Below are 25,510 nucleotides of genomic sequence, written 5' to 3'. Positions count from 1 at the left end.
AGCTGGGGGCGGGGAGGCTTACGCACCTGTTGGACATGGGATTGGCCGTTGTGGGATTAGAACCTCCAGCTTCTGAGGGGGTGAGGACATGCCTCCAATTTAGAAATTCCAAGTAGCTAAGGCCGAGGGGAGAGTCTCCCCATTCTCTGCTCCCTCGTGTGGCCACATTTCCTTTTGTGTGAGTAAAATGTGCACCTATTTGCAGAGAAGTGTCATCCTTTAGAAGAAAACTGTGTGGCTTAGTCAGTTAAGCATCAGCTCAGGTTGTGACCTTGGGGTCGTGGAATTGAGCCTCACATGCTGGCCGTGCCTGAAGGAGCACTGGCTAGGGAGGGCACAGCACAGGAAGGGGCCCTGACATTCTTGGGCAGTCAGCGCCTTGAGGGAGGAGGCTCGATTTTTTCCTCCCCAGGAATAATCCAGATTTGATGGGACTTAGCGTTTATACAAGGTTTCGAGGGCTCCTTCAGAAAAGACAATAACACAGTCAGGTGCAGGGCCTAGAAGGGGTCGGGTGCGAGAGAGGGCACTAGCCTGTCCCTGTGGTCTACTAGTGTGCATAAGCATGCAGTCCTCAGACACTCGCTAAACACAGAGGAAATTGATGCTTGGTGTTACTGATGTAAGTGGTTGAGATTCGGATTAGAAATTAGTCCATGAAGCAAGAACGCTTCACAGGAATCCTGTAACTGCTCCATTATTTTCTGAATAATTTTCTTTTAGGGAATACAATTTTTCTTGATTTGTCTCCATGGAAGGGCCTAATTTTAATAAGATTTTGAGCCAAGAGGAGTAAGAAGAAAAGTTACTCCTTAACCAGATTCCTGGCAAAAGAATTTTTGCTTTCCCGGAATTTGCCAAGTACAAGTTTTTGCTCCCCTGTAACTTGCCAAAGTGAACCTGAGCCTAAGGTGAGCTGAATTGTGTTCTTTTAGGCAATTTGAGTGGGTGGAGTCTTTTTTTTTAATTGAAAAATGTTCAGTCACCTTGAGCTCTCTGTTTTAATTCCTGCATCACGATGGGCTTACTGAAATAGTAATGTAAGTAAGGCGGAATGCTCTTATTTTTCTAGTAAAGTCCTCTGTTTGTATACATTAAAAAAAAAAATCCTTCGTATAAAATGATGCTAATGTTGCTGATTTATACTCCTTGAAATTGGGGAGGCCAGTCATTAAGGGCCTGATACATTAACCTGTCTGCCTGGCATTGTTGCACAACTATGACCTTTTCAATTAGTGGGACTCTATTAAATATTGATGTAAAATGCTAATGTACATAAATATTTAATAGACCCACTAATAATAAAAAAAATAGCAAATCTAAGCATGGTGCAGAGAGGCCATCTGTTTACTGCAAAATTGTGGAGCGATAGTAGAATGCCTTGTGTAACATTTGCCCTTTGTGACCCAGAATACTCGGTCCTTTTTCCAGGTAACTCAGAATGTTAAGCAAGTTTTAAAAGGTGGCTTCCCTTGGGCCGGTGTGGTGTGTGTGAGTTCGGGGAATGCAGAGCAGTGGAGTTTAAAATAATACGGTTGACCAATGCTTCTTGTCAGTGTGCTTGGCCATTGAAGGAGTCAGGGATCGGGTGTTTCCCGAATTTTGCTCATTTTCCTGGTACGCAGGACTTGACTTCTTTTTTTTTTTTTTTTTTCTGGGCGTATCTTGTTTGTATCGTTTCTCACTCCACAGTATGAAAGAACTGTGGAGAAGCTTGCAGAAAACCTTGGGTGTGTTATCTGTCACTCACTCAGGAAGTGATTCGTCAGGAAGCTTCTAGAAAGATGGTAGGTCTTGAAGCCAGGCAGCTGTGGCTGGACTCCCAGGCCCATCACTCACTGGCTGGGTGAACTGGGTCCTTTCAGTCCTATCCTTTGCACCTTTCGAGAAGCAAAGTTTTTGCAAACCATCATCACCAAATTCTCAGTCCCCCAAATTAGAGTGGGGATGAGTTCGGATTTTACTTGGGTGCATACATGAGTAGAAGTCTCTGTCCTAGAATAAGAACATCATCTCTGCCGGGCTGCAGGGACTTCGGAAGAAGCAGGGCCGCCAACAGCATATAAAACAATAACAAAGTAATAGTAACAGCCAGGGCTCCCGGTTGACAAATGCACATTATGTCCCAGGCACTGTGCCAGGCATTTCTTGTGCAGGATCTGACTTTATCCTCCTACTTACCCTTTCCAAGCTGTAGCTCGTAACCCATTATGGGGTCAGAATTTCAGTTTTGTGGGTCCTGACCAGCATTAAAAAAAAAAAAAAAAAAAAGACTGGAATAAAAAGTACCAGAATAGACTATAGGTAATACGGTGAAGGCTTGCTCTGTGGGCTCGTGGCTTCAGCAGTTCTCGGCATCCTCTGTGCTCACTGTGGTAAGTGGAATCACCACCGGTCACCATACAGCACTATGACTATCTTTTTTTTTTTTTTTTGAGACTTTATTTATTTGAGAGAGAGAGTGAGTATGAACAGTAGGGAGGCAGAGGGAGAAGCAGAGGGAGAAGCAGACTCCTCGCTGAGCAGGGAGCCTGATGTGGGGCTCGATCCCAGGACCCTGAGATCGTGACCTGAGCTGAAAGGCAGAGGCTTATCCAACTGAGCCCCCCAGGCGCCCGCATTATGACCATCTTCTTGACTGTATTGCCAATGCCTTACTGTAATCACTTCATAACTGGAGTTTGTACCTCTAAACTGCCTTCAGTTAAGAAGGCAGTTAACTGTTTCCTCCATCCCCCGCTCCCCGCATCTCCCTTCTACCAACTACCAGTTTGTTCTCTGTATTTAAGAGTCTGTTTTTTTTGTTTGTTCACTTATTTTGTTGTTTAGATTCCACATGTAAGTAAAATCATATGTATTTGTCTTTCTCTGTTTGACTTACCTCGCTTAGCATAATACCCTGTAGGTCCATCCACGTTGTGGCAAATGGCAAGATCTCATTCTTTTTTATGACTGAGTGGTAGCCCGTTGTGGATGTGTACCACGTCGTCTTTGTCTTCTTTCCCCTTTGTGGATGGGCATTTGGGCGGCTTCCGTATCTTGGCTATCGTAAATCATGCTGCAAAAAACATGGGGTACTTATGTATTCTTGAATTAGTGTTTTCGTATTCTTTGGGTCGATACACAGGAGTGTGATTAGGGGATCGTATGGTAATTCTATTTGAATTTTTTAAGGAATCTCATTATTGCTTTCCGCGGTGGCTGCCCCCGTTTGCATTCCCACCAGTGGTGCAGGTGCGTTCCTTTTTCTCCACGTCCTGGAAGAGTGGCCATTTGCTTTCCAAAGCTGCCCTAGAGATTAGCACATCAGATAAAGATGCTGAAGTCTTGGGGCGCCTGGGTGGCTCAGTGGGTTAAAGCCTCTGCCTTCGGCTCAGGTCATGATCCCAGGGTCCTGGGATGGAGCCCCGCATCAGGCTCTCTGCTCAGCAGGAAGCCTGCTTCCTCCTCTCTCTCTCTGCCTGCCTCTCTGTCTACTTGTAATCTCTGTCAAATAAATAAATAAATAAATAAATAAATAAATCTTAAAAAAAAAAAAGATGCTGAAGTCTTTTTTTTTTTTTTTTTAAAGATTTTATTTATTTGACAGACAGAGATCACAAGTAGACGGAGAGGCAGGCAGAGAGAGGAGGAAGCAGGCTCCATGCTGAGCAGAGAGCCCGATTCGGGGCTTGATCCCAGAACCCTGGGATCATGACCTGAGCCAAAGGCAGAGGGTTTAACCCACTGAGCCACCCAGGCACCCCAAAGATGCTGAAGTCTTGATGAAGAGTACCAGAGATGGGATTTGTGTGTGGGGAACTCCCCCCATCCCCATCTCTCTTACTGTCTTCTGGAGGACTGTGATTCTCAGCCAAGGGTACCGGAGAGCAGCCCAGAGCAGCCCAGACTGCTGCCTTTGGGAACTGAATTGGTGGCTGCTTCTCGCAGACTCTGGCTTGGTGGGTGTGGGACCCCTTTGCATCTCAGTCAGGAGCTGACGCCCAGGGGAGCCTGGGATCTCTGTTCACGAGGCTCCAGATTCCTCATGGCTCCAACTTCCCTGTGAGTAGCCCGGGAGAAATTCAGCCACCTCAGCCCCACAAAGAATCCAGCTCCGTGAATACACATCAGAGATGGAGAAATAGGAGAAATAGTTCAAGGTCTCTTTTTACCCTTTTTGTAGCCTGATCCTGGTGTTCTTCACCACAGGTGGCCTCCAGGGACCGGAAGTAGCTTTGCAGAAAGCGCAAGATTTCTGTCCTTCCCTTCTGCCCGGATTTTCCCCAAACAGCCAGTTCCTTCTGGCACATGTATTAGGCACTTAGGTTTACAGAAACAAGTCTCCTGTGATTCTGTAGGAACATACACCAGCCACTGTGTAATGGGAGGAGACTTAGGCTTTACAGAACAAGTACACTGCGTCTCCACACAGTGCTGTTAGCACAGAAGCGAGAGAAAGACTGGAGAGAGAATCTGGGACCAGGGCTCAGGGATATGGCAAGCTTTTTAATGATTCAATTCAAGAATCTTTCAGATAGTTCGTTTTTTATTATAAAAGTAATTTTTAAGAAAAGATTTTATTTAAGAGAGAGAGAGAGCGTGCGCGCACAAGCTGGGGGTGGCTGGGGCATGGGGGAGAGGCGAGGGAGAAGCAGATTCCCTGTTAATTGGGGAACCCATTGGGAGACTCGATCCCAGGACGCTGAGATCCTGACCTGAGCCAAAGGCAAATGCTTTACCAACTGAGCCACCCAGGTGCCGCTTAAAGTAATATTTTTAAAGTACTACTTCTTCTGTGTGAAGAAGAACTTGAAGGAATAAAAACCCTTCCCCATCCTACCATCAAAAAGTCGCCTGTGGTAACATTTTATTGTGTTTCCAGTATGATTTATGTGATGTTGTACAGGTAGTATTGAATCCCCCCATTTTCGCTTAATGGTAGATGGCACACAGCTCTGTCTGGACAAATTCTTCATTAGCATAGTGTTTGTGGTTCCGTGTTCGTCCATCTTGGAGCTATGCCTTCACTTACTTAGCCATTCCCTTATAATTGAGCGTATTTTCCATTTTCCCTTACATAAATAATGAACAGCTTTGTAAAACAGTCTTTATCTACATTTCTCAACTTATTCTTAAGAAATGCAAAGTCAGAATTTTAAGGGCTTTTCATATTGTCAAATGGATTTGCAGAAACCTCCTACCAATTTGTGTTCCCACGAGTTGAGCAGAAGCACATCCTTCCTCTCCGACCCCGGACAGCATTGATGCCCATAATCTTTACTCAGTCTGATAAGTGCAAAGTCCTGTCTCCTGTAAATTGGTAATTCTTAATGTAAGGAATCTTGTGTTAGTCCGTCTGTGAGGGAAGTTTGGCCTCAGGTAGAGTTTTACTTAGGTTAAGGAAACTTAATTGCAGTGTATCAACAAGGTTCTAGAACACTCACGCATGCAACAGACGTTTATTGAGAGTTTTCTGGGTGCTGAACTTACAGAAATGAATTCACTGTGTCTGCCTGCAAGCGTCCCAGGATGAAGCAGAACCAAGGGCTCAGTAGCCAGCGGGTTGAGGGTTGTAACCTCACTGGTGGGAGCCCGGCGAAAGGAACACTTAGCACAGGGTATGTGTGTGTCTCTGGGAAGAATGCCATGGGTTTCTAGAAAGGGAGCGCATTTAAATTTTGGAATAGGACATTAATATTTTGCATGTGTATCTTAAAAACTGAAAAAGTTTTTGGTTTGAGATAGTTGAACTGTGTGGTGTCATGGGAAATACATATTTGGTGTTTGTCCCTTAAAACAGCTCCAAAAACCCTTGGAGTTTCCTGAGTGTCGGTAGTGATAGGGGCACCTTTTATTATTAATAACAGGCTCCTTTCATAGCCTGAATTATGCTAATGAGGCGAGTGGTTGGGGGTGGGGTGGGGTAAGTAGTTTCAGGCTGGAGGTAGGTCACCAGCAAGGCCGAGCCTTGACTGGAAATTTGGAACTTTAAGCCCCACTCCCAGGCCTCCAGGGAGGGGAGAGGGGCTGGAGGTTGAGTTCAGTTGCAAGTAGACAGTGGTGTGATCTTCCGGTAATAAAACCTCCGCTAAAAACCCTTAAACGGGGGCGCCTGGGTGGCTCAGTAGGTTAAAGTCTCTGCCTTCAGCTCAGGTCATAATTCCAGGGTCATGGGGTCAAGCCCTGCATCGGGCTCTCTGCTCAGCAGGGAGCCTGCTTCCCCCTCTCTCTCTGCCTGCCTCTCTGCCTACTTGTGATCTCTGTCAAATAAATAAAATCTTAAAAAAAAAAAAAACCCAAAAAACCAAACCCTTAAATGTCTGGTTTTGGAGCGCTCCCAGGTTGGTGAAAACAGGGGGAAGGGGAGCTGGGACCTCGGTTTGGAAGCTTCGGGCTCCTTCCCCCATAGCCTGTCCCCTGCCTCTCTTCCACCTGACTGCCCCTGAGTTGTATCTGTTATGCCCCAATAACGGGTCCGTGATTAAAGGAGCGAGACTGATACAAAGCGAAGGTCAAGCAAAGCTTTATTTCGCGCCAAGCATCAAGAATCTAACCGAACGTTCGGGGCCGCACCTCTTACAAGAGAGGGCGACCCTTCTCTGTTTCACAGTCTAGCTTTTAAGGGCAAAGGCCATGCGGTTGGGCCTGGCCACGCACAGGTGACCAATGAGATTGTAACACACACAGGAAACTCCACAGTGATGCTAGGTGACCAATTGAATTATAATTTACCCTAGTAGACATTTGAATCAGCCTATTACACCTTGATTAGGATTGGCGCCAAAAGGGTTCCCAAAGGGCGGGGGCCCATGCTCCTTGGTAGCTAGGGAGACAGTATGCAACCCCCTACTGATCGGATGTCTCCACCTGGCCTGACCCATCTTTGTATCTGGGCATTGTTACCTGGAGCTGGTTTCCGGGACCCGCCTTTAAGTAAATCCCCTGGGGGAAGGGGAGCAGGACAGTTCAAGGGCTAAACAACAAGGTTTTGTTTAACCTCAATGAAAGCCTCTTGACAAAATATAAACATAAAATAGGTCCTTACAGTATCCTTTGTAATGAACTGGTAATAGTAATTTCCTGAGTTCTGTGTGCTCTCCTGGCAAAATACCCAACCTGCGGAGGGGGACCTGGGAATCCTCGATTTATAGCTGGTCGACCAGAAGTGTGGGAGGGCTGTACCCTTGGCATCCGAAGTGAGGAGCGAGGGGAGGTCTGTGGGACCGAGCCCTTAACCCAAGGGGTCTGTGCTCACTGACTCTGGCTGGTTAGCGTCAGAACCAGTGTAGGACCTCTCCTGGTGTCAGGGAATTGCAGAACTGGTATTGGAAACACACCATGCTGTTTGCTGTTTGCTGTTTGCTGTTGGAAAGCATCTGAGAAATTTCCTAGACCAAGATGATCTTAAAATTGTGTTGTTGAGATGACATGCTTCTTCTTCTTTTTTTTTTTTTTTTGAAAGATTTTATTTATTTATTTATTTGAGAGGGGGAGAGAGAGAGAGAGAGGGAGAGCATGAGAGGGGAGAAGGTCAGAGGGAGAAGCAGATTCCCCATGGAGCCGGGAGCCCGATGCTGGACTCCATCCTGAGACTCCAGGACCATAACCCGAGCCAAAGGTCGCCGCCCAACCAACTAAGCCACCCAGGTGCCCCGAGATGATATGCTTCTGATTAAAAAAAAAAAAAAAAAAAAAATATACAAAAAGGAAAACAAAAAAATAAAATTATTATAAAAATACTGTTTAAACTTGATGAGCCTTCCAAATATATTGCTCTAAATATATACACATAGCTGTATGTACAGGTTGTTGGTTTTTAAATTTTTTTACACGAACAGCCTTACCCTACATATCGTGTATATATAGATGTGCTTTCTTCACTTAGCAACATCTTGAACCTTATTCAGTTGATAAATAAAGACTCACATCCTCCTTTCTGCTGCCTGAACAGTAATTCCTTTCTATATGGGCCACATGTAGTTACCAGCCCTAGTTCATGGCTTCGCACACTCACTGTAATCTTATGGCATCATTGATACCAAACCAGAAAAATAGCAAAGGATTTCTAAACAACAAACTTGTTTATTTACCTGTTCATCCCCTCAGTTTATCCCAACATGGCTTGGGATGTGTGTGTGTGTGTGTGTGTGTACAGAGAGAGAAAGGAACGGGGGGAGAGAGAGAGAGAGACAGAGAGGGGAGAATCTCCTGTCATGCATTTAATTTGTTGCCTCTCTGGACTCTAGTGACGGTCTCAAAGAAGCAGACACCCTCGTCTGCACTGTGCTGTGTGCTCCACAGTAATTGCCCCAGACTCTTAATTTATGTCTGTCTTTGGATGCTACTTGTCACGAGAAACAATGTAATCTTAATGTAATGCTTTCCAACATAAATGGCAAATTCATCGTAATTTCTCAGGCTGATTCTGTAGAGTTGAGCCCATTGCGTACAGTGCTCTCTCCTTTCTTATTGCTTTTCTTTCTTCCTGTCCTTTCTTCTTGCCCCTCAAAACCTGCATGGTTTTATCCATCACCGTAAATGTAGGTCTTAGGGGCCTGGATTTTGCCCGACTGCAGAGCGGCTGCTTGCCAGCAGGGGGAGCAGTCAGCTCTTCCAGCTGTTTTCTGGGTTTAGGGAAGGCACTGGAACTTCCCGTGTGTCTAACAGAACCTAATGGAAAATTTAATTTCATGCTTTCTTAATTCAAATGAACTTTTAATAACTTAAGGTATTTTATTATTTTCCTCTAATAACTGAATTAATAATTACATTTAAGTGTAATTCATGTAGTGTTGTTTTTTTTTTACTGCAAATAACACTCTGCACCAAAATGCCAACCATGATCAGATTAGGGTGAGTGGCATTATTATATAAAGGGATTAATATTTTTGGAGGTCATTAGAGCTGCCATTTGGGGAGCTTGAGACAATTTCTATGTATATAGACAATTTATCTAAACTGGGTACTGCCCAGAGAACAGCAGTACCCAGTTTAGAGAAACAAACCGTCTACAGAATTAAATCTGTTTTGTTAAGCTAGGACACCTAATTGAACTTTTCAGGCTTTCCTGCTTCATGCCACAGTCACAAGGCAGCATTTTCACAGATCTGTGGCTTTGAAGTATGAAATTCATCATCATTTGTGCAAAGACCATGAAAGGAAGGGAGTTGGAGAGCTGCGGGGCGCTGATGGGCTCACATTCCTGTGGACGCGGCGCCCTCATGTGGCAAAATGCATCAGCCTTTTCTGCCACCCCCAGGCCAGGGCTGCAGGTGGCCGACCCGTCACTTCCCCATGCGGGATCCCTGTTACATTCCGCCAGCTGAGCCACCTGCTCTGGTTATCTTGCATATTTTTGCCGTTTGCATAAAACTTGTAATAAGTTCTGGCTGGGATATAGAAATCCCACTTGTTACATGAGGGTCCTTGCCTTTTGCAAGGACAACGTGGTTTGTCTGTCAGCTGGTCGTTTGGAACACAGCAGTGTTTTCCTAAGTGGTGTGGGAACCCCGGGCATCCACAGAGACCTTTACCGCAGCTATGCTCCTGTTCTGGAGCAGATCTGTGAGCTGGGAAGACCCAGTTAGGAACTGGAGTACCTTTCCTGTGTTTGCTAAGTCACCCCTGTAGGCCTTGGGGGTTTGCGCACCCCTGGAGGAGGAGTGGGGCTGGTCATCAGAGGTGGAAGGGGAAACATGATGTGTTAGTCCCCCTCTTCCCCACCAATCCTACCTCCCTCTCCTGTCCCCGTGGTGGTGGTGGGAGGGGGGGAGTCCAGGACCACGTGAGAGGAATAGACGTCTCATTTCCTCTCTTGGGGACTGACTACTCCTCAAACCCCTTAGACCTTCGGCCTCCAAACCTCACTTGAGTTGAGATCAGTTTCAGTGGCTCTGGCATGTGAGGTCACTCCCCCCGCCCCCTGCCCCAGGCTGTCTCTCTGTGGAGCTGGGAGTGATTATTGAATGTGTCGGTCTCATACCTGACTTCCCGTGAAGTCAGGGTGAAGACATTCAACAAAGAACTATCAGATTTGAACTTGGCTACCATTGTAACTTAGCTCTAAGGACAAAGTGGGCTTGTCTTGCAAGCTGTACGTTTCTCATTATATATCAGTAAATTGGCCTTGTAGTTAATGTATGATTCTCATGGCAAACGGCCTCGCAGAGGAGGTCTGTTCTTGCTGTGCTGACGGACTTGGGTTTTGGAGACACTGAGTCAAGAGGTGGCTGGATCCTGGCCTCGCCTGTGTGCCGTCTCCCTTTGGTCCCTTTGGGAGATACTTCTGGGTGTCTGTCTCTGCTTTCCTCTGCTAGCTTTATAGTTAGGACTAGCCGAAGAGTAAACTGCTTTAAAGATGAATGAAGCCTTGATTCAAAAGATAACTTCTTCTTTCCTCCTAGGATACTTGGGATGAACTCCTGATTGGCAACGTAGAAATGAAAAAGGTTTTGTCTTGCCCCAGGTAAGGATTCTGTGAGAGTCAGCCTCTGGGGGGTGGGGTGGGGGGAGGTGGCCCATTCGATGGTTCCTAACTACCCCCTAATCGTTGGTTCTTGAATAACAGGTGCATTTTGACCACTGTAGACCCAGATACCGGAGTGATAGACAGGAAGGAGCCACTGGAAACCCTGAAGAGGTAAATAGCCATGTGTCCGCTGTGTTTATAATATTATCCCCATCCCAGAGCTACCTGAGAGGGTTGGTGCCCTGCCCGAGCACCTTTCCCTCTGCCTTCTGGTTGGCATGTGTGTGGGTAAATTGCTTCCTCTTTTTTTGTGGATGGATCTTCAAGTGCTTTTGACAGATTTTTCATTGTCTAATGCTGTGTTTGGAAATTTTCAGATCTCTCATGTCAATTTTTTTTTTAAAGATTTTATTTATTTATTTGACACACAGAGAGAGATCACAAGTAGGCAGAGAGGCAGGCAGAGAGAGAGGGGGAAGCAGGTTCTCCGCTGAGCAGAGAGCCCGATGCGGGACTCAATCCCAGGACCCTGAGATCATGTCCTGAGCCGAAGGCAGAGGCTTTAACCCACTGAGCCACCCAGGCGTCCCCTCATGTCAATTTTTAATAAGTCATGTGGGCATGTCCAAATGAAGACCCCAAATACTGTAGTTATTTTATTGCACCTCGGATCTCTTTATTAGACGCAACATGAAGGATTATGAGGCGAATTGAAGTTGCCTTCAATTGAGAAAAGTGAATGAAACATGAAAAAAGTGGAAATGGAATGAGTTGTCAGAGTTTATCCGGGACCACCTTTTGGGCCCGGGTGTTGTGTTTTGTTATTGGTTGACTTTAGTTATCAATAGAGAATGTGTTTTTAAAACGAAGTCAACATTTTTGGGAGATAATATTCTATTTTCTTTTTCTCTGTCTTATTATTGGTCTCCAGTGGCTTTGAGTTAGAGAAGAGGTTATTTCTTGAAGACTTCGGATATGCAATTGTGTTTTGTTTTTTGACTTTTATTTTTTTCTCTTTAGACAGGCCTTTTGAAAGAGATTAACTTTGTCAGTCATCCTGCTTCATGCCTGTTGCCTCTGTATCTTTATTTTTGTTCACCAAAGAGCTTCAGCTTTGGGCTGATAAACCTGGGGTGGGGGGAAGCGTATTATTTACAAGCATTGAACGGAAGGTTTGGAGGGCGCCTGAGTGGCTCAGTGAGTTAAGCATCTGACTCTATTTCAGCTCAGGTCGCCATCTCAGGGTCCTGGGATCAAGTCCCGCATTGGGCTCTGCACTCAGCAGGGAGCCTGCTTCTCTCCTGCCCCCAAATAAATCAATTAACTGATTAAAGAAAAAAGGACTTGGCAAGTTTAGGCAGTTCCACTTCGAGACTGTGTGGGCATTTGTTTCAGGGAGTTGTGAAGTCCAAGCTGCACATGCAAACATACCACTTATTTTGAGTAACACTTAAAGTTTTTTCAAACTAAAACCATGGAAAAATTGTATAGACCCTCAGCATGCTTCTAGGAAAAGAGGCTCCTGGCCCACAGACTTCTCTGTCCGCGTTGTGGAAGAGGCTTGCTACTTACGTATAGGTCATCGGGGAATGAAAACTTGAATTCCCTTTTTTTGAAAAATTTTAACAATTTTATTCATTTATTTATTTGACGCAGAGACGAGGGAGTGAGCAGAAAGCCCAATGCAGGGCTTGCTTGATCCCAGGACCCTAAGATCATGACCTGAGCCAAAGGCAGAGGCTTAACCCACTGAGCCACCCAGGCGCCCCTTGAATTCTCTCGAGAGCACTTAGATTCTGACTTCCCTTTTGTACCTGATGATGAATTTTTGCTTCTTTCAGCTACCGCCTGTGTGATCCTTCCGAGAAGGCAATATACAAGTCGTCCCCACTTTTTGGGGTCTATTATTCAGTGGAGAAAATTGGCAGCCTGAAAGTCGGTGACCCCGTGTACCAGCTGGTTCAGTGACATGGTAGGTGAAGGGCCAGCTTTGCCGCAGGAATGCATTGCCTCGAGGCCACGGCCACATTTTCTTGTGTTGAGATGTTTTTACGTTTTGCTGCTTTAACTCTTGGGAGAAAGAGTGGTTTGTGTTCTGCTCTTTGAAGTTGGAAAATGGCTTTTATTTTTCTTCCCTCCACAATCTGATTGATTTCGCCCAGGCTGCTCTCCCACTTCCCATTCAGTTATAAAATGCTCATGCAGGGGCCCCAGCAAAAGACAGGGAGATATTCTCAATTCGTGAAGGAATAAGGACATGAAGGTGAGCAGGTCTCAAGAGTTCTAGGTTGATTTTTTTCTGTCTCAGATAGAAAAGTGAGGGGAAATGTGTAAGTTACGCAAAATCAACTTGAGAAAAACATGAAATACTTTTTTTTTTTTTAAGATTTTATTTATTTTTTTGACTCAGAGAGAGAGATCACAAGTAGGCAGAGAGACAGGCAGAGAGAGAGAGAGAGAGAGGAAGCAGGCTCCCGGCCGCGCAGAGAGCCCGATGTGGGGCTCGATTCCAGGACTCTGGGATCATGACCCGAGCCGAAGGCAAAGGCTTTAACCCACTGAGCCACCCAGGCGCCCCCATGAAATACTTTTTATAAAATTTATTTTTAAAATGTGATTTAAAGTCTGAAAAATATTAGTGCATCAGGGTGCCTGGATTCTGAATCATGAGGTAGAAAATAGTGCTCTTACCTGATTTCATCGGCCAAATGCAACCTGACACCTGGAGCATAATGCCCACCCCCCAAATTATAGAAATAAAATCATTTGGAAGACTTTGAACTGAGGTTTTTAAGCAACTCTTTTCTTTCTTTCTTTCTTTCTTTTTTTTTTTTTTAAAGATTTTATTTATTTGACAGAGAGAGACGCAGTGAGAGAGGGAACACAAGCAGAGGGAGTAGGAGAGGAAGAACAGGGAGCCCAATGTGCGGCTCGATCCTAGTACCTTGCGATCATGACCTGAGCTGAAGGCGGATGCTTAACCACTGAGCCACCCAGGTGTCCCTTAAGCAACTCTTTTCATAAAATCTATAACCCAGTTCTGAAAGTAACCTCATGTCAAATTCTTGACTGTCCTTTCTAATCCTGGCCTGACTTTCTTTCTTCACCTTCTCGCTTGAGCAGCCTTGAGGACAACATGGGCTACCGGTCTGGTCTGTCTAGATCCAGACCAGGGACACGGGTTCACAATCCTAGCAGATCCTTTTCCCAACTTGGTTGAGTTATTTAACCTCTCAGCCTAGTACCCTTATCTACAAAGTAGAAATACGGCAGTACTCAACAAAACAGTCATCGTAGTTATTTTGAGGATTAACTTATATAAGGTTGCCTCATTGCCACAGATATGTGAGGTGTCCTGATCGGGTGGGGGCAGGAAGCATGGGCGGAGAAAGAATTCACCCAGGGCAGAGGGGAGGAGGTAGTTTATTGAATACACGGCTGGGGAGCAGTGGGCAGCACAGAGAAGAGAGACTGTCCGCTGGGAGGCGGTGGTAAGGGGCTAGAGTTATAGGGCAGAGTGAGGAGCCTATGGGGACTTGGGGAATTTTCCCATTTTTGGTAATATTCGAACTCCACCTGGTTGTCTGGTCACTGTGGGCCCCTTTGTCTTGCCCAAGCTTCCATAGCTCAAGCCCGTTGCCTGAGAACAGCCTCTACAACCAACATAGAACATGATCAATAAATATTAGCCACGATTTTTGTTGTCACCATTGCAGAGTGGCTCCTAGGAAAACTGGTGGGAACCAGCAAAGGGTAAACATTCTTACCAGAACCAACTCTTGCGAATCTCTGTCTGTAGTGCTCAGTTGAGAGAGAAACATAAAAGTCCACGTTGTCCCTTCCTTTCCAAATCCAAATGCATTATTTACGGATCCTTTCTTTCCCAGAGGGAGCTATTGCCTTTGCTTTGTCTCATTTGGCATAACTGGGCTTGGCTTTCTGCCTGCCTGGAACTCGCAGGTTATTGGTTGGTTCTTCTGGCTCATCTGGCTGTCTTCAGGAGTGACACCAGCCTTCAGGGCGTAATATCCTTTGCACCCTCGTTGAGGACCTGTCTTATGCCCAAGGGGAGGTTATTCAGTGTTGCCAAAAATATTTAAAATCTGGGGTGCCTGGGTGGCTCAGTTGGTTGAGTGTCTGACTGTTAATTTTGGCTCCGGTCACGATCTCAGGGTCCTGGAATGGAGGCCCTTTACGGGCTCTGTGCTGAGCGCGGAGTCGTCTTGAGATTCTCTCTCTCTCTGTGTCCCCACAATGGCCCGCCTCCCCGCCCCTGCTCATGCTTTTTCTTTCTAAAATAAAATTAAATAAATAAAATCTTAAAAAAAAAAAAGAGAAACATTTAAAATTTGAACCATATGTCGGGAGGGAAAGAAGCAAATCGAGGATAATGCCTTTGGATGGGTGGATCAACCCATAAACTAAATTTTGTAGAGAATGTAGAACAACTGTCCTTATCGGACAGATCTTTTGCAAAACAGAAGTCAGCTCTAGGGGCAATTCCAAACTCACCTGTCCCTTTACCAACCCCCAGATTTCCCTTATCTGTCTCAAACTGCTTGATTTGCCTTCGGAAACAAAAGTCCTTTTTGGAGGAATTTCCATTCTTTCTATGTCCCTTAGTTGTACATCTTATCACTGAAGTTTAAACACAGCTCACAATCCAGTATCTGAGACTAAGAGAAAAAAAGAAAAAGGAAAAGAGGCCTTTTTGAAAATGTGAACTACTGTAAGGGCATTTGTGCCCAACCGCCAGCAAGTCTCCTTCATTCCAGAGACAAATACAAGTCTTCAAAATCTTCTCCAGCAATATGAGTAACTATAAGGTTTTTACATCTGTGTGTTTATGTGTTTGTCAGAAGTGTGAGGCATTTTTCTCCCTCTGGTTGGTATTGCTAAAAGTAATTTGTGAAAGAGCTCTGTTTAGTTGGTTGGAAGACAAGCATTTGTGTTTTTTTTTTCTTTTTTCTAATTTCTTTTTTAAGATTTTATTTATTTATAGGCAGAGAGGCAGGCAGAGAGAGTGGGGGAAGCAGGCTCCCCGCTGAGCAGAGAGCCCGATGCGGGACTTGATCCCAGGACCCTGAGATCATGACCTGAGCCAGAGGCAGAGGCTTAACCCACTGAGCCACCCAGGGGCCCTGGAAGACAAGCATTTATAAGGCTTGGGCATTCTAGAACTCTGGAAAAGATAGAAATTAACGTAAATGTTTTCCAGCTTCGTGAGATCTCAGAAAATGTTTTGTGTTAAAGCTAATTTAAGTTCGTTGATTTAGGGCATCTGGGTGGCTCAGTCAGCTAAGCATCTGCCTTCTCAGGTCTTGATCCCGGACTCCTGGATTGAATCCGGCGTTGAGCAGGGAGTCCGCTTCCCCCTCTCCCTCTCTCCCTTCCCCAGCTTGTGCGCGTGCTCTCTCTCGCTCACTCTCTTTCAAATAAATATATAAAATCTTAGAAAAAAGTTTGTTGGTTTAATTAAAGTAGACACATCTTTAGAGTTATCAATATTAAATGTAAAACTTTTATTCTGCTTGAGTTTACTAGCAAATAAGTATTTGCTATCTCTTACGATTTATATATATTTATATATATGCTCCATACACACATACACACATGCACACACACGCACACACACACACATATATGTATGTATGTAGACTACACACCCAGTGTGGAGCCCAGTGTGGGGTTTGAACTCATTGAGATCAAGACCGGAGCCAAGATCAGGAGTTGGATGCCCAACTGGCTGAGCCATCCAGGCGCCCCCTTCTAAGAAAAAAATACTACCTCAGGAGAATGACTGACTCTGCCTAAGGTCTCATAGTTTTTGTGGTTAATCTATACATCATTGTTGAGAGCTGTTAAAAAACAAAATTCAACCAAATAAATTTGAAGATCTAACTGGCTCTGGTAAGCAATTCCTGAATCTGGCAGCAAACCATCCAACGAGCAGCGGGGAGCTTTGAGGAGTTCTATGAGGTTTTTATAGAAATAAGGGTGGGCAAGAAGGTTGTCAACAAAAGAAAAGGATTGTTCCAGGCAGGATCACCTTCCCTTAGGGAAGGAGGAGGGGCGTTTTACCATGCAGACTACACCATCTTCCTTTGGGGGACAGAGAGGGCCCTGGTGGCCATCTCCTTGGTGCCCATCAGAAAATTCCTGACTTGGGGCACCTGCGTGGCTCAGTCGGTTAAGCGTCTGCCTTCGCTTCAGGTCATGATCCCAGGGTCCTGGCATCGAGCCCTACCTTGGGCTCCCTGCTCAGTGGAGTGTCTGCTTCTCCCTCTCCCACTACCTCCCCCCTGCTCATACTCTCTCTCTCTCTCAAGTAAATAAATAAAATCTTTAAAAAGGAATAATAAAGTTGTAGAAGGTTTGTGGAAAAGAATCCTTGAAAAGGAATTTTAATGTGTGGTCAAGCTGGCTAAGATTAAAATGAATAGAATTAAAAATAAGGTTTAATATCAAAAGTAAGCTGGTGAAAATTAGAGTTTGGGTTTCTCTATTAAAAAGACAAAGTGTGTTTTTTTTTTTGTTTTTGTTTTTCCTGCACTTTTGGTCTGTTAACTCTTTTTGACCTCGAACATTTCAAAAGATTTGTTCAACTCATTAGGCTTATTCGATATATCAAATTACATGAGAAGCATTGTCAGATAAGGGGCAATACCAAGCCTTCTTTTTGTTGCGTTGTAAAATTGTGGCAAGTGGATTAAGTCCATTCTTCTGAGAAAGAAAAAAGACTGCTCGTTGCCAGGCCTTTGCCATATCGATGTCCTCCCACCATGGCCACAGTCTGCCCCTGACTTGTAAGAACGCAGGTGGGTGAACAAGTCCTGCAAACGAAATGAACTGCCGGGGTTATAGGAACCCCAAGAAAGCCACCTGGTTGTCCCTGGCTTCCTGGCAAACTCCATTTTCCAGGTTTTGCCTTCTTTCACGCACCACAGTACATTTACGATGACTCAAGTTACGAACAGACACGGGCAGCGAGACGTTTATAAGATCGCAGAAACAGTCTACCAGCAATGCCTGACGTGTCAGGTCCATAATCCCAAGACAAAATAAAACTGTTTTTATGCCCGGAGGCCTCAGACCTCCCCCTCCCTAGACCCTTGGATCACCTGCGCCTAGAATTCATTCAATGGCAGTGAGTCCCGGTTATCAGTATGTTCCTGTGACTGTATCCTACTTTCCCGATGGGCTGAAGCCTTTCCCTACTGCAAGGCTGATGCCCCCATAGTAGCAAAGAAACTGTTAAAAAGTGTGTTTCCCACTTGGGGTCTACCTCCCGTGATTTCCAGTGATCAAGCACCACGTCACTAGACAGACCATGTGAGCCTTAACAATAACCTTGAAAAATTTTTAGAATTCTAGCGGCAGAGAATGAAACAACCTTCTTTTTTTTAATATATATATAAAGATTTTATTTATTTATTTGACAGACAGAGATCACAAGTAGGCAGAAAGGCAGGCGGGGTGGGGGGAAGCAGACTCCCCGCTGAGCAGAGAGCCCGATATGGGGCTTGATCCCAGGACCCTGAGATCATGACCTGAGCCGAAGGCAGAGGATTAACCCACTGAGCCACCCAGGCACCCCGAAACAACCTTCTTCTGATCGTCATGAGGTTGAAGATGCTTCCCAGATCCCAGTTCGAAGGATCCTGTCGGTCACGGCGTAGAGACTGGTGCCTAGGTATCCTGGAAGGGTCATCAGAGGAAGACAGCCATTCTAGCCCCATCAAAAGAGACGTTTCCTGGTGCTCCTGACCACGGACACTGCTGCAAATCTAGAAGGTGTTGAGTCTGGGTACATATCACAAAGCAGGAGAAGGGCTCTCCATGACACCTGGTCCGATGCAGACCGTGAAGACCTAGAAATTAAATTGAGGAGGAAGAGAAATCATGGACTTGCCGTCGACTGCTTCCACCCAAGACCAAGATCAAGACTTCATACTTTGAACATAAAATCCTTCTCCTTCTTTTCCTTTCCTTTACCCTGGTCTTAGCTTGGAAAGACAACACACTCATTCTATGTTGCAGGCCATTGCTAAGGCTAAATTTACCTTGTTGAGTTAAAAGGGACCTACCAGTGTGGGGATTCACTCCTTTTGACAGATCCCCATTTCCCTAGTTAGGAATAAATGTCGGTGAGGCTAATTTTCGGGGCGCCTGGGCGGCTCGGTCAGTTAAGCATCCGATTCTTGATTTCAGCTCAGGTCATGATCTCTGTATCGTGAGATTGAGCCCTGTGTCCGGCTCTGTGCTGAGCGTGGAGCCTGCTTGGGATTCTCTCCCTCTGCCCCCCACCCCACCCTGGCTTCATGCACGCAGACAACCACACTTTCTGTCTCTAAAAAAAAATGGGGCTAATTTCTGAATTCTTATAATGATTACAGAGGCTGCTGCTGAAGCAGTAGCTGCTCAGGGCAGATCTGCAGAGTGTCTGCCAGAGTAGTTCTTGATAATAGGACCCCTCTTGATTACCTCTGAGCTGAGCAAGGAGGTATTTGTGCTGTGGCCAACACCACCTGCTGTACCTGGATTGACACTTCTGGGGAAACTAAAACTCACTTACCTAAGATCACTGAGCAAGCCACTTGGCCTAAAGGATGACCCCTTCCGTGGAGAGGTCTGTCTTTGATCAATTTGACTTGATTGGTTTGGGTCTCGGGCACCAAGGCTTCAAAGTGAACTCCAGACACTGGGGATTATCCTGCTTATAGTGATTATAATAATCTTCCTACTGCTTTGTGTCCTCTCAAAACCTTTTTCTATTTCCTTCTTTCTTTCTTTCTTTCTTTTTTTTTTTTTTTTTAGATTTTTATTTGAGAGAGAGTGAGAGAGGGAAAGTGGGGGAGGAGCAGAAGGAGAGGGAGAAGCAGAGTCCCTGCTGAGCAGGGCGCCCAGTACGGGGCTTGATCCCAGGACCCCAGGATCGTGACCTGAGCTGAAGGCAGGCACTTAACCGACTGAGCCACTCAGATGCCCCCGTATCCTTTTAAAAACTTTAAATGTCTGATCCCAACCACTAGCCACCAAGCACATGATCTCCCAAAGACTACGATGAAAGGAGAAAAGGAACAGAGAACAGACTTAGGGAATGCAGACCTTGAGTTGTAACGTGTGAATTTCACAGAGACCTGGGAATGCCGCACAGAGGATCAGCAGAAGCTGCGAGCCCCACACAGCAGAGCTGAGACTGACGCCAGTGCCTTCGATTTTGAGCACAACTCTGTTTAGCTGAGAGTCTGATCCAGAGGGAGGAATTGCTAACAAGAAAACCACAGCCCTAAAGTGGCTTCATTCAGTTAAGGCTTCAAGCCAGTAAACCAAGACTTCCCACCTGACCTGACTGCAATTCCGGTTCCCCTAGAATGTACCCTTTGACAAGGCAACATGGAACTTTCTGGTCAGAAAGTAGGAAGCCGACTAGCAGACCGTTCTCAGGAGGACAGCCTTGCCTCAACACTGCGTTCCTTGCTAATGAAGTCCGTTCTTCTTTTTATGTCTTTTCTCTGCCTGGAAAAACTTGTTTAGCTCAGTGGAGCTCCCCTGTCCTTGCTAGATGGGATGCTGTGTGACTCATGAACTGGTTAATAAAGTCAATTAGGTCACACCTGCATGGGGTAGACTGCAGCTGGGAGGAGCCGTGAAAGGCCAGGCGTGGGTGGCAACATGGGTCTTAAGCGAGGTGCAAGCTGTGGGCACGGCGAGGGATGCCTGAGTGCCCAGACGGTGCACGTGGCCGAGATGCTGTTGGCCACTGGGCCCAGAGCAACTCTTAGCCTAATCATCCAGCAGTCCCCCATCAAAACCCAGGACGCTTGCCCTGTGGCCCACCCCCTAGAAGCATGGAGAACTTTCCTTTCTGGCGGGCATTGCTTCTGGGCTTTAAAAATCATGGTGATGTTACTCATCTCCATTGTGAGCCTAGTCTGGTTTCCGCGTTCTGGATTCTTTATATGACAGGTTGGTTAAAGCCGTACAAAGATAGCAGTTAATATTTGCACAGGGGTCACATACTCGTTTAAACTTTCATTCTATAAGGGTTCATCTGTTCCACTGTAGATGCAGTACACGTTCCTCATGGTGAGTTTAGAAAATACCAGTGAAGTTGGGGAAAGAAATCACCCATTGTCATCGTTAAAGATTGTATTCAGGTTGGTTTTTTGTTTGCTGAATGTAGCCATGATCTGTGTGACATATGTAATATGTACATATATATATCATACATATTATATACTGATATACGTTGTATATCATGTGATATATATGCAGATCTGTGTCATCTGTATATCAGATGGTACATATACGCAGAAGTATGTATCATACACACTTTTGTAGACCTCCCGGCTTCTCAAACGTCATTTCTGATGGGATGGCTTCATAACATGACATGTAGAAATATAACCGTGTTCTAAACACCAATTTTTTTTTAAACACCATTTTATAGTATTTGACACTTGGAATATATCCAATTTTGTTGTAAATAATAGCATAGCATATATCTTTGTATGCAGAATCATGTTATTTTATTATTTTTTAAAAATATTTTATTTATTCATTTGAGAGAGAGAGAGCACACACGCACAGGCAGGGGGAGGGGCACAGGGAAAGGAAGAGGCAGCCTTCCTGCCGAGTGGGGAGCCTGTGGGGGGGCTCGATCCCAGGACCCGAGATCACAACCCCAGCTGAAGTCAGACGTTTAACAGACAGAGCCACCCAGGTGCCCCCAGGGCCGTTTTACAATAAAGTGTTTTCTGTAGGTTAGATCGTTAAAATGGAATTATTGATGTGCAGGATACAGGCGTATATTTCAGCATCTTGACCAACAGCTTTCAAACGCGTTCTTCTCCTGGGCACCCCCTCGTGCCCTGTGGGGAGATCCTGGCTCTGGTCTCTTGCCAGACCTAGGTGGGCCTCTCAGTCTTGATGGGCTGCTTTTTCCCGTGGAGGTAATTTGGCGCAGGACGTAGTTTATGTGTCCTGCATTTCATCCCCATCGAGGGACCGTTTTGTGAGTGTTGGAGGTATTTATGACCTGTAGGAGAAATAACCAAATAATCAGAGGTCCTTGTCATTGATTCAGGTTTCAGGGTCCGGGAGGCCTTCCGTAGGATTTCACCCAGAGCAGCGACAGCACCGCCCCGGGCCATCCTCGGTAACCAGCCTGCGGCCATCCTCAGCTGGAAATGAATCGCCATTTTCAGCTTTTTGAAGTAACGCGTGCTCGGAGTGAATGCAGGAAAAGTATTAGAAGCCGATTCAGAAATAAGAAGATAAGTAGATTTTAGGTAATGAGGACTTTTGAAATAAATCACACTGTCTCTGAAATTGTTTTGAATGTTACTATAGTGATTACGCTTCTGGATCCCTGACATTAATATTGATGAGCATTTAAGAAAGCTCAAAGAATCGTGTTTTAGGAGGAATGGGAAATGAGATCACTGTTTTCTGAGGTGCCTTTTACATGTTAACACAAATTCCTGTTGTCGGTCTTTACGTGGCTATTGAATCCTGTCAAACCTTTGCTCACGGGTTTTGGAATCGGGTTGTACTTGAGTATGGAAATTATTTTATAGATCTTGCTTTTATTTTCGATTAAGCCTCTGTGAAGCCATCTGGAAGTAATGTGTGTGTAACTGCCAGATACACTGCCTGGAATTCCAAGTATGATGAAGAAAAAATAGGATTTAAAAAGAATGGAATTTTGAGAGCAGGAGGGACAGGAGGAAAGCATGAGCACGTTTTTTTTAGGTGCAAATAATTTTTTTTGTAACAGAGAAATGAACTATTTTGATATGACTAACCAAAAATCCTCACCGAAGAAATATGTGAACAAATTAACCGACTTATAATTTTGTGGTTTCTTTAATATTAATAAATGTGAATCTTAGTTGTACTTTTTCTCTGGTATTTATGAGTCTGCTTTAGGGCTTCTCTCATTTTATATTAGAACGTTGTTACTGGCATTGATTTTTCTTTACTCTTTTCTAGTAGCCTAGCAAGAGGGCTTCCTTCCAGAGTTAGGAGTGGACTCCACCCTCCCCTGGTGGGTGGCGGGGGTGGGCATCATGCACGACACAAGACAGCCCACTGAGGCAGGATGGCCAGTGACCTTGAGGAGACTGTCAAAGGACACTTTGAAGTCAGCCATTGAAATAGAGAAGCAGACTTTTTCCTTTTAAATTTCTGAAGAGAGCAGCACCTGGCCGGCTTAGAAGAGCATGGGACTCTTGATCTCGGGGTCGTGAGTTCAAGTCCCACGCTGGGTGTCGAGATCACATAAATGAATAAATAAAAACTAAATTTCTGAAGAGAAATGACAGAAGGAAATAAACACAAAGACTGAGTGCCCAGGAGCTGTCTTTCTGTGGAGAACATGGAGAATATGGAGCTCAAGTCCTCTGTCCTGCTGAGCTGTGTTGCTCTCTGCTCTGTTCCCAGGGCACACATCACCATCCATCAACGTTTGTCTGTGAGAAGCTAGATTTCTCCTGTTTCACCTGTGAGAAGCTAGATTTACCCAAGCCCCTTCTCTCTCCAGCTTATTCCTGGAAGAGGGGGTCACTGATGTACTAGGACAGTGGAAGTAACCTTGACCTCTGTGCTCTGAACACAGTTCTTGGCTTTCACAGGACAGGGGCAGGGAAAGGGGGACCTGGGGTTGGATGAGAGAATAGAACAGATTATATATACATATATATATCACTCTTATATATTATATAATATATATATTATATATCTATAACATTATATATATTCTTCTATACATTCACAACACAGCACATAGTTAACACATGTTAACTATAGTCGACATGCTGTACATTACGTCCCTAGAACCTTTTTCTCATACAACTGGAAGTTTGGGTCTTTTGACCACCTTCATTTATTTTGCTCACTGCCCACCTCCTGCCCTTGGCAAACTCATCGCCTCTCTGTATCTATGGGTTGTTTATGCTTTTGTTTTTGTTCTAGATTCCATATACAAATGTGATCATATGGTATTTATCTTTCTCTGACTTAGGTCACTTAGCATAATGCCCTCAAGATCTATCCACTTTGTCTCGAATGGCAGGATTTCATTTTTTTTCTTAAATAAAGCTGAATAATATTCCATTGTAGGTATACACCACATTTTCTTTATCTGTTCATCTGTCCAGTGGACACTGAGGTTGTCTCCATGTCTCGGCTGTTGGAAATAATGCTTCAGTGAACATGGGGTGCATAAATCTTTTTAAGTGAGTGTTTTCTCTTTCTTTGGATAAATACCCAGAAGTGGAATTGCTGAATCCTATGGCAGTTCTGTTTTTAATTTTTTTATTTTAAAGACTTTTTTATTTATTTGACAGAGAGAGAGCACAAGCAGGCAGAGTGGCAGAGGGAGAGGGAGAAGCAGGCTCCCCGATAGGCAGGGAACCCAATGTGGGGCTCCATGCCAGGACCCTGGGATCATGACGCTTACCTGACTGAGACATCCAGGTGCCCCTCTTTTTAAATTTTTGAGGAACCTCCATAATGTTTTCCATAGTGGCTGCACCAATTTACATTCCCACCAACAGTGCACAAGGGTTCCCTTTTCTCCACATCCTCCCCAACACTATTCACAGTCTTTTGTGGTTCCATACAAATTTTAGGAACTTTTTTTCTTCCCCCTTTTTTTTTAAAAGATTTTATTTTTAAGTGATCTCCACACCCAACATGGACTTGAACTCACAGCTCCAAGATCAAGAGTCACACGCTCCACCAACTAGGCCAACTGGACACCCTAAGATTTTTTTCCTATTTCTTTGAAAAATGCCATTGGAATTTTGATAGAAATTGCATTGACTCTGTAGCTTGCTTTGTGTTCCGTGGATATTTTAACAATATTAATTCTTCCAATCCATGAGCACGGAACGATTTTGCATTTATTTCTGTTCTTTAATTCCTTTGATTAATGTCTTATCATTTTCAGTGTACAGATCAATCATTCCTTGGTTGAATTTATTCCCAGATATTTTATTCTTTTTTATATATATGGGATTATTTTTCTTAATTTCTCCTTCTGATGCTTTGTCGTTCTGTATAGAAATGCAACTGATTTTTGTATTTTCTTTTTTTTTTTTTACTGACTTCAGTTATTCTAATAGTTTTTCGTGGTGTCTTTTGGGTTTTCCAAATACATGATCATGTTATCTGTAACACAGAGATTTCCTTCTTCCTTTCTGATTTGGATGCCTTTTACTTTTTTTCTTTCCTAATTGCTCTGCTAGGGCTTCCTGCACCCTGCCGAGTACAGTGAGAGGGTGGACATCCTCGTCTTGCTCCTGATCTTAGATGAGCAGTGGTCTCAAAAGAAGTCTTCCTTACATTTTAACAAGTGTCAGAGTAATTTTTTAAGTCTGGCCCATGAAACCGGAGCCCAAGACTCTTAAACCACACTGATCTTGATGGTTGACCTTGTTGTTTAAAACATGACCCGATTGAAAGAGACACGTGACTGAGGTCAGTGCCTGCCGCGTTGGTGGAGCGTTGTTGGACGTTCCCTTCTGCCCTGAAGAAGCCTCTGGACCTCGGGCCAGGACCCGCCTCCCAAAGCCCGAGCGCGGGGAAGGCGGCCGGGCGCGCTCTGTGCCCCAGACCCAGCAGAGGGCGCTTTTCGCCGCTCAGTGCTGCTCCGACCCCCGAACCCCGGCAGCCGCTGGCTCCCCGCCAGGCTCGGGTCGCGGGCCCTGGGCGGCTGACCGCGTCCGTCCGCCCCGAGTCCCACTCCAGCAAGCTCCCTGGTCCCGCGTGGCGGGCGGGAGGGCGGCGGAGGGCAGCGGGACGCTCCGTGCCGGCCGCGTTGTGCCCACCGGCGCCCCATTACCCGCACGGCAGGGGTCCCCCGGCCGCCGGACTTGTAACTTGGAAATCACGCTTTGTCCCGCAAGTTTGGTATCTGGGACCACTTGAGGTTTCGTAAAACCGCACCAACACGTAAAGAAAGTGGTCGCTTGCAGCGATCGTGGAGGAGGGCCACGCCGGCCGCGGAAGGCGGAGGAGGCTGCGGGCCGAGCACCCGCCGAAGCGGAGCCA

At 45.3% G+C, this 25,510-nt stretch overlaps 1 protein-coding gene across 1 annotated transcript in view; it reads left to right on the top strand.

Annotated features, from left to right (window-relative positions):
• The window catches only part of MTARC2 (mitochondrial amidoxime reducing component 2), a 34,865-nt gene extending 12,513 nt beyond the window's left edge, over nt 1-22,352 (top strand). The window contains exons 5-8 of the mRNA XM_080825274.1: nt 10,386-10,447; nt 10,550-10,621; nt 12,292-12,422; nt 21,540-22,352. Coding sequence (XP_080681400.1) covers nt 10,386-10,447; nt 10,550-10,621; nt 12,292-12,418 — 261 coding nt within the window. The 3' untranslated portion in view covers nt 12,419-12,422; nt 21,540-22,352. The remainder of the gene's footprint in view (nt 1-10,385; nt 10,448-10,549; nt 10,622-12,291; nt 12,423-21,539) is intronic.
• Nucleotides 22,353-25,510: the final 3,158 nt, after the last annotated feature.

This window comes from Martes martes, assembly GCF_963455335.1.
Source record: "Martes martes genome assembly, chromosome: 15".
NCBI classification, from domain to species: Eukaryota; Metazoa; Chordata; class Mammalia; order Carnivora; family Mustelidae; genus Martes; species Martes martes.
Note: the sequence above shows the minus strand (reverse complement) of the source record. Positions and strands in the feature narration are given on the sequence as shown.